The 9,317-nt window shown below is 44.9% G+C and overlaps 1 protein-coding gene across 1 annotated transcript; it reads right to left on the bottom strand.

Annotated features, from left to right (window-relative positions):
* Window positions 1-2,406: 2,406 nt before the first annotated feature.
* Window positions 2,407-9,073, bottom strand: SPATA31F3 (SPATA31 subfamily F member 3). The gene is made up of 5 exons (XM_054583296.1): window positions 8,930-9,073; window positions 8,373-8,418; window positions 7,782-7,842; window positions 6,269-6,768; window positions 2,407-2,831 (listed from the first exon to the last, which is right to left on the bottom strand). Exons 1-5 carry the CDS (start codon window positions 9,071-9,073, stop codon window positions 2,407-2,409), a joined length of 1,176 nt encoding a protein of 391 aa, XP_054439271.1.
* Between the last annotated feature and the right edge of the window lie 244 nt (window positions 9,074-9,317).

The raw sequence follows: 9,317 nt of genomic DNA, 5'->3' as shown, positions 1-9,317 counted from the left end.
TCTACCTTTAAAAAGAATCCAGCATCTAAATACTTTGAGTCTCCTCTGCTCCTACCATTACTGGAGTAACCTCATAAAGAATCCTTCTGCTTCTACACAAGTCCACAGCCCCAACCCTCTATTAACACCACAGCCTAAGTGATCCTTTTAAAATATGTCAGCTCTAAGAAGTTCCTCTGCTAGCTCTCCCCATTTATTCAGCGTCGTCTTTGCTATGACCTCCTAGGCCTTACCTCATCTGCCCCCTTTACTCCTTTGACCTCATCCTCTAGTACTTTATCGCTTGCTTATTCTGCTTCAGGCTCACTGTCCTTATACCTTGGAATAGACAAGGCATGCTCCAGCCTCCAGACATGTGCATTAGCTATACTTTCTGACTGGAATGTTCTTCCTCAGTTATCTGTGTGGTTTACTCTCCTCCCTCTAGTCCATGTTCACATGTCAATGTTTTAGAGACATCTGCCCTGAACCCCCTACTGAAAACTGTGTCCCACCTATGTCTTCCCCAAGACTCCTACCATGATTTTTGCATTTATTTGGTCACCTTCTACATACTGTATTTTTTCACTTATGGTTCTTTATCTCCCTCTCTAGAGCACCATCAATGTAAATTCATTAGTGATTGAGTTTTTTCCCTTTTGTTCACTGCGTATTCTCGGTGCCTATACAAATGCTTTGCATAGAGTAGATTCTCAATATTGGTTGAGAAAAGAAAACAATTGTTGACTGAATGTCATTTATTCTCCAGCTTGGCAATCTCATTTGAAACCTTCAAACATTTTAATATATTTTTTTTATTATTACAGGTTCTTCTCCAACAAGCTGCTGTTCTCTGACATGGTAAGCCCATTGGTTTGACACCATGCCTTTGTTTATGTTGTACTCTCAGCCTGAGAAAACCTCTGTTCCCCATGACCTACTTGCTGGCTAACTTCTGCTCATCCTTTGAAACTGTCTATATGTCATGTCTTCCAGGAAAATTTCCATAAATCATAACCCCCCCAAACTAGGTTAAATACCCTCCTGTCTCTGTCATTTATTTCTTTTAATAAACATAATTTTTATGCCCTGACTGGTGTGGCTCAGTTGCTTGGACATCGTCCCACAAAGCAAAAGCTCACCAGTTCGATTCCTGGTCAGGGTACATGCCTGGGTTGCAGCCAGGTACCTGGTTGGGGGTGTGCAAGAGGCAACCAAGCAATGTTTCTTTTGCACATTGAGGTTTCTTTCTCTCTTTCTCTCTGCCTTCCCCTTCTCTAAAAATAAATAACATCTTTTTAAAATAATTTTAATTTTCCAACTATAGCTGACATACATTATATTAGGGTCAGGGACATAACCCAGTGATTGGACATTATATAATTTATTAAGTGATCACCTCAATAAATCTAGTACCCATCTGACCTCATACATAGTTATTACATTATTATTGACTATATTCCCTATGCTGTACTTTACATCTCTAGGTCACTTATTTCTTCTAACCAGCTCTTACCACATTGCTTTTAGTGACTTTTTATTTAGCCATCTACTCCATGATTCCATGAACTCCATGGGAGAAGGGTTGGTGTGCTATTCACTGTTATGTCCCTAGGATCTGTGATAGTACCTAGCATATAAAGTACTCAGATATTTGAATTGTTGAATGCAAAACTAAGCTCAAAGGCATTTTTTATTGCGACCCTTTTGGGGACCTTCCCTTCAACTATTCTTTTCGGAAGCATTCATTATATGCAGGTGAAAGGCAATGAGGTTCAAACAGTCAACAGGGCTACAGAAGGTTCCCAGATGGCTTATCTCTTAAAGAGCTAATCACCAACAACAGGGCACATATAGGGGAGATGCTATGACTTGATGTTGACATCTGTCATATTAGCTTCCTGCTTTTGATAAACATAAAGCACATCCTCAAGAATGGTGCACACTCCTCTGAAAACCTTCCCTCCAGACTGTGGGCATATACAAAGGTTATCTATGAATTGTGCCTATGGGACAAAAATGCACTGGACCCCTGGCCACTACTTTTTGTACTATTCTCATGTCCACATTGCTCCTCTGGGGCCCAAAGGCACCATGGGGAGATTTCAAGCCTGATCTTTACCTTCAATGCACCTTAGAGGAGGGTCTTCCTTTTCTGCTCAAGTCCTTTTATCTGTAGTCCAGAGTGGGGCTGAAAGAGTTGTACAGAATGCTGACCCACCTGAAATATGAGTTTAAACTCTTATACTATAGGGGAAGTACCTCCTCTACTCTCTCCATCTCATACCACATTGAAAATAAGGAGACAAAAACAGGTGGTTCTTTGCTTAGAGGTATAGAGTATATTTGGAGAAGGTGCTGCCTCACCTGCATAATACTGGAAATGATGACAGCCTTTTTTCAGGGAGATGCAGAGGTTTGAGAAACTCAGAACTCCTTTTTTCTGGAATGGGTATTCTTGTATAGGCCAATGCCTCCTGCTGAAGTGAGAGTTGAGATTTTGGGTTGTGTGGCATAAGTCAGTTGAGGATAGTGCTTAGGGCTGCTGTGGGAAAAGCACTGGAACCAGGAGCGGCTGGACTGAAAGGGCTGTTGCTGGACTTCGTTGTCTAGGCACTGGTGGGCATCAAAGAAAGTGATACCCTTGTCCTCTGTTGTCTTCTCCAACTTAGCTAGCCTCACAGGGCCTTTGGTGGAGGGTGGGCTCTTCTCAATCTTTTTTGTCGTAGTTTTGGCCAGTGTTTCATCCTTAGAGAGGAGAATGGATTCCTTATTCCCTTCACCTTTCACCTTGGGGTTAATCCAGTGTGGAACATGCTTCCTCTTATTTCCCAAGCCAGCTTCTGCAGCTTCTGGAAGGGTAGGGCTCTTGTGAGTATGAGCTGCCTTTACCAGACCCTATAATTCCTGGCCCTAGAAAGTGTGGCCCTACAAATTTTGTTGCTGCAAAGCTTGGATATGAAAAATGTGGCCCCTTCAAATGCTGGGCTTTCAAATTTTGGTCTAGTGAATGGTAACTTAGTAAATCGATCCTGTAAGGTCAGGCCATTTAAGCTCTGGGCACTCCAGATTTGACATTCTCAGGAATAATTATTTGGATAAGGTCATTCAGCTTGCTCTAACAGCCCTTTGTTTTGTCTTTATTTTTATTGTTGACACCATTACAGATGTCCCCATTTTGCACGCCCCCCCCCCACCTTTGCCACTTCCACCCGGCCCTCACAACCCCTTTCCCTCTGGCCATCACCACACTGTTGTCTGTGTCCATGGATCATGCATATATGTTCTTTAGTTAATCCCTTCACCTTCTTTCATGTAGCCCTCCCTTCCCTCTGACAACTGTCAGTCTGTTCCATGTGTCCATGCTTCTATTTATAGTTTGTTCATCAGTTTATTTTGTTCATTAGGTTCCACATATAAGTGAGATCATATTCTTATCTGAATCTTTTGCCTTAAGGAATGCTAGAGGATGCTGGAGGAACTCAAGGTGAGGGAGAAGCTAGTGAAAGTGCTGACAGGGAGCAGTAAGCTGGGAGGATGGAGTAGGTGGCTCTAAGGATCCAGACACATCCTTGCTAGTCCCCACTCACTCAAGGCAACTATCTTGGTCAAGCTAAAATTCTACCTGAGAAAGATCCTGGGGATAAATTTGAGAAGTTGAGGGCTTTAGAGGTTCTACTTAAAAGTGTCCCTACCGGACCCTGAATCTTGGTAGATTAGATGTTCTCTTTGGTTGGGAGAGCCTCAATGCTTGCACCCCTTTCTCTGTAATTCTCTGCTGTTTTGAGCTTCCCTGGGTCCTCTGTTTTCTCTGCTGGAGTAGGGAATTACCTTTACTCTGGTAGAGATCTGGGGTTAAGGAGCCCAGGGCTCCTCCAGCCTGGGGTTGTTCACACTGGCCTTCAGCTGAACACAAAGCACCTGAGCCTCTGCCATGTACCCACTGGGTTGTGAGATCTTGAAGGCGCAGTGGGCAGAGCCATAGGAATGCTCTGGAATTAGCCTACTTTTGGTTCTGCTGCACAGCCTTAGTTTAATTGCAAGCTCTTCTTTAAGGTAGAACATTCTGGGGCACATGGGATGCCTGGTGAGATGGGGAGTTCCTGGGGAAATGTTTTCCCTTGATTGTTTAGATTCCTAAAGGACTACTATTGCAGGTATTCTTTGGGACAGCCAAAGTTTCTTCCCTGGACTACTTTGACTTTATGAGACTTCCCAAATGTATCCCTGAATATTTCTCTTTTTTAAAAGATTTTATTTATTTATTTTTAGAGAGGGAAAGGAAGGGAGATACAGAGGGAGAGAAACATCAATGTGTGGTTGCCTCTCAAGCCCCGCATACTGGGGGCCTGACCTGCAATCCAGGCATGTGCTCTGACTGGGAATCAAACCTGCAACTCTTTGGTTGGCAGTCTGACATTCAATTCACTGACCCACACTAGCCAGGGCTGAATATTTCTTTTTCAGGTAAAAATTTAGTTTGGTCAAGATGGGTGTATTGAGTGAGTAGGGGCTACTAGGATCTGTCTGGCTATCTAAGGCACCATATCCATTCATCTGTAGTTAAATCTGGAATGCTTGAGCATTGTCTGTACAAGTTTCATTAGCACCTTGAAAACGTGGCCCAGGACTCATACATTGCTGTTTAGATGAGATTGAGCCAAAGGCTCTGTTGTTCACCCCCAACAGGCCCAGGCACCAATCTGTGATTGCTGATTGGCTAGTGATTGCTGGCGCCATGGCCTTGGAGACAGCCACATAGTAAAGAGACAGCAGCTGTAACAGAAAGGCCAAAACCTGTCTCAGTGACTCAGTTTCTCAGTGACTCCCTGAGACGGTATCTATGCAGATGCTGATCAGGGTGATCAGTGACAGTATCTGGAGAGGTTTGTTGCTGCTGATCAAGACCTGCCAGTATTCAGGTGTCACTTCCTGATCCATGTAAGAGCTGATTGCTGCCTCGTGTAGGGCTTACTTTCTGCAGGATAAGGGAACCAGGTTGCTTCCAGGGCCCTAAAATGCTGCAGACCCAGTGATTTGCAGTCCCACCAGTGCGGATGTGGGCAGGGACAATGCCCTAGTGCATCTTCCCCATTGGCAGTCAGTATGGATCTGCAACATTGCCTTGGCCAAAGCAAGCAACTGCGAATTGGTCCACCTGCTACAAGGGATCAGGAAGGTCCCTATCCCCACTAGCCTCTAGGCCTGCAGACTAGGGGACACTCACATTGGTCAGTGTGCTGCTCCAGGGTAGGAGCTGCTGGTCATCAGGGGACAGAAGAAACTGGGTGGACTGCTGGATCTTCTGCAGCTGGCCCTAGCAATGGTGAATTGACCTGCTAAACTGACCACTTCTGAAGGTGGAACTCCAGCAGCTCTGGGCATGCTCTAGGAAAACTCTACCTGCCTCTTCAGGACTGAAATAGCCTTCTCCAAACAGTAAGACCCAGGGTGACAGGGGACTGGTTGCTTAACCTGTCCCAAGGCTTATGTTGCATGGTTCTCTGCATCTACAGAGATCTCTGGGCAACAGCTGGCAAGCACCACTGAAGCTGGGGCTGCCTTTGCAGCAGGTGCCACTCCAAGGCTTCACACTGGGCCAGAGTCGGAAATGGGACATTGATATGGGCTTTTTGATAGTCAGATGGAGAAGCCCAAATTCAGATGGGAAAAAGGTGGAGCTAACAGGCAGTACAGAGATTAAGGAGAAATTATTGAAAAAAAAGGGACCGAGGACTCCATTTTTGTGGAGAAATCTCCAGGAGCGGACCAGGGACTGTGCAGAAAAGCAGAACCATTAAAAAATAGCTGTGTTTATGCTGCAGATAACACTGAGTCCTCAGTGTGTCCCCCAGAGAGAGACCATTTAGTAACCAAAAGGTGGTAGAAGGTAGAGTCGGAGTCATGGAGTTTGGGATATTTGCTGTGGATCCTTCAAAAACCCAGATATTTTGGATGGACTGGCTGACCTCCTATGACCCCAGGTCAGGGAGATAAAAGCCTATTGTTTCAACAGAGACCTTAGCGGTACCAATATGATGAAAGAAATGGTTGTTTTTTCCTCTAGGCTTGGGAAATATTTGGGGTAGTGTGATATAAGCTGCAATATGAAATTTTCCACAGGTCTTGGAAGCCCTCAGCTATAGAAATGTATATGCATCTGTACTTAAAATACTTCACAGCTTTTGTAATACAGGAACAACAGGTGAAGGGCATGCAAGGCCATGGGATGTTTTCGGTTTGTCAGCTGTGGGTTCAGAGAAAGAAAGGGTATTTAAAGGTTGCTGACCTTGTTTCTCCCAGAGACATTTGATGTTGCTCTTTTTGTCCTGCTGATTCACAGGAATCCTATACTCCTCAAGGCTTGAAGAAGACAGAACGCCTGCATCCCAGGACATATCTGGTGCTTGAAATCCCTGCTTTAGCTGGTGGTCAGCCCAGTAATCTTGGATGCTGACTGCACCAGCTGACTGGGCAGTTGACTGGGCAGTTGACTGGGTTAAGGATTTCTTCTGATCCATTAGTTGTGACATTGAGGGGGTAGCCGATGGATATGAAAGCTCTTTGGAGTGCTGAGAACTCTGACTCCGATCAAAAGACAAACTAGATTTGGACAAAATCTCTAAGCAAGAGGAGCCCTGTGATGGCCCCGATGAAGTGGGAGAGACTGGGGTGTTCTCACTCGCCAGCAACTGCTTAATCTCCAGAGCCACAGCATTGCAGATGGGGCAGGAGGGGTCTGCACACAGGAGCCTCCGCACACTTCCCTCCGGAGGAAACCAGTCTTGGCTGGAAGAGAAAACATGGCAACTGTTACTGATGGAGTAACATCTCCTCTTTGGGAGTGTGTCGCCTAGAGATTGACCATGCTCTCCCTAGCCCTGTATGTGTTCAGGCCTTTCCCCTCCCCCCACCCCACTATTTACGCCTCTATTTTTCTTCCTATGAAAATACCACATGGCAAGTTATGGTATGTTGGGCTGAGGGTCTGGGGCTTGTTGTGCAAGATATCAGACAACCGGTGGGAGCACAGGGTCATGAGTAACTAGGAGGTGAGTGAGTTGTCTGCTGTCCTATGTTGAGAAGCTTAACCAGGAAATGGGAACAAAGGATGGAGAGCCAACGGTTAGCTAACAGGGCTTCACTAGGGCCATCACCAGGTAGAGCCTGGACTCAGTCTCATTTGGAACTAAGAAAGCCACAACATGGTGTTCAGTATTTCCAAGATGTGGAAAATGAGGTCCCTATGGAAACTCTGCTCCCTGGGGACTGTGAGGTGTATACGACATCTCTTGAGAACCAATCTCATCTCTAGAGTTCTCAGGAAGAGGATGAGATGTTGAGTTCCTGGCTGAGGACTGTCCCAGGAACTGGATTCCCTTGAGACAGAACCAGCAGAGGTAATGTCAGCAGGGTGCAGGGGTCTGCCCTTGATAGGCTGTAGCCGTAAAAAGAATATGACAATGATGACTTATTTATGCACTTATTCACCCATTCTCTTAGCTGGCTAACTGGTCTTGTGGCTGAGTACTAACCTATGTAGGGTCTTTCATGAATTAAGCACTAGTCAAATTCTCAACTCTGGAGCATTGTGAGCCTAGCCAGAGCAGAACTGGGAGACTCCTCCCTCCCGAGACATCTGAGCCTCCTTTGCCCCAGCAACGCTCTCAACCATGCTGCAGCCTCCACTGTGTCCAACTCCCTCCTGCCATTATCCCTCTCCTCATCCCTGTCCCAGGCCAAACAGAGAAATCATCCCGGTCCAGGCTGGAGCTGGGACGCTACAAAGAGCAAGTGATCACCTTTTCATGACAGACAGCAGCTCCCATGGCTTCTCAGCTTCTTTCCGGGAAAGTCTCCTAGCTGAGAAACCAGGAGACAGTGTTACATGAAGTGAGAGAGGATCCAGGGACATCCTATAGGAAGCTAAAGGCCTTTGAATGAGAAGGGAATGAAAACCCCAACAGTCAATGCTCTAAGGCACATCTGCATACAACTTAACCAGTTTTATTGTGCTGCCCTGGACCTAATCTCCTTACATCTTCACAGCCACACTGTGAGTGAGGCAGGATCTTCAGATACCCATTTTGTGGATAAAAGACTGAGAACTGAAGTGAGTTCCACAAGGTCATAACACTAATATATGGCACGGTTAAAGACTTCTGCCCCATTCCCTCATTCTTCATTCCTTGGAATAAGGTGCAGGATTTTTGAACATTCCCAGGCTCTGATTTCCCACCCAGGAAATTCTTTTGGGAGAATTTGTCAGCATGGGAATTGGATCCTTTAGTGTTCCCCGCATAGGTCCAAAGTACCAGAGGTCTAAAGAAGGACAAAATCCATGGAACCTCGTCCACAGTGGAGGGGAGTCAGAGATGAGATGGGGAGTTTACCTCTTGATGTTCTATCTTTAGCCCTTTGTTTGACTCTCCGTTGATGCTACAGACAAAAAAGTTAGAGTTTGAAGCTGGAGCATGCTTTTCTTTTCATGTCTAAAATGAGACAAAACCCACAAATATTTCCCAACTTTTTTCTGTATACCAATTTTATACATTCTTTTACATTTCTTTTCCCTACCCTACCTTTTCACCCATCATTTTCTTTCTCTTCTTGTTTCTGATTCATTTTGAGGCACTTCCATATTCCATACTTCCACCCTCATTCCCTGAATAAGTTTTGTGGAGAGATCAGAATGAGACAGGAGAAAAAGCGGAACAGATTAAAGGATGGATGGTCTAGTAGCCAAAGGACTTTAGCCATCCAAGGCTCTAAGTGTTTACCAACCAGAAGAATCACCTACATATGGAGCTGTTCTAGGATCCAATGAGGATACCCCCATTAAAAAACAAAAAAAAGCAGGGAGTAAGAGTAACAAGAGAAAGTAAGGAGATTAAAATCTTGTTTGAGACTTAAATTGATTGATTCAGTCATGGTCAGAGAGTTTTCCTACCCGGCAATAGCTCCTGTTAGGTCCCAACTTCAATTTTTGGTGGTTCTTTTTCGCTTGCCAAATAATTAATGCAATAATAATGATAGAGCCATAAGTGTAAAAGGGATATCCAATTTCCCACAGAACAAATGTTGGGCTCAACATAATCTAAATCTTACTAGCCATCATCTTCCTAGGCTTTCAAGGTCCTGAAACCTAATGCCTCCATATCCTAGACCTTGTCATCTCTGCCTCACAGAGGATGTAACCAGACCACCAGACTGCATCACAAAGCCCTCCTGTTTCACAAGGTAATGAAGAGCATCACAGACCTTTATCTGTCTAGAACAGTGATTTTCAACCTTTTCCACCTCATGGCACACATAAACTAATTACTAAAATTCTTCAG

The sequence above is a fragment of the Pteronotus mesoamericanus genome, unplaced genomic scaffold, assembly GCF_021234165.1.
Source record: "Pteronotus mesoamericanus isolate MK-2021 breed Mesoamerican mustached bat unplaced genomic scaffold, CSHL_Meso_final contig_73, whole genome shotgun sequence".
In the NCBI taxonomy this organism is placed as follows: domain Eukaryota; kingdom Metazoa; phylum Chordata; class Mammalia; order Chiroptera; family Mormoopidae; genus Pteronotus; species Pteronotus mesoamericanus.
The sequence above is the reverse complement of the archived record's forward strand: the minus strand, read 5'-3'. Positions and strand labels throughout refer to the sequence as shown.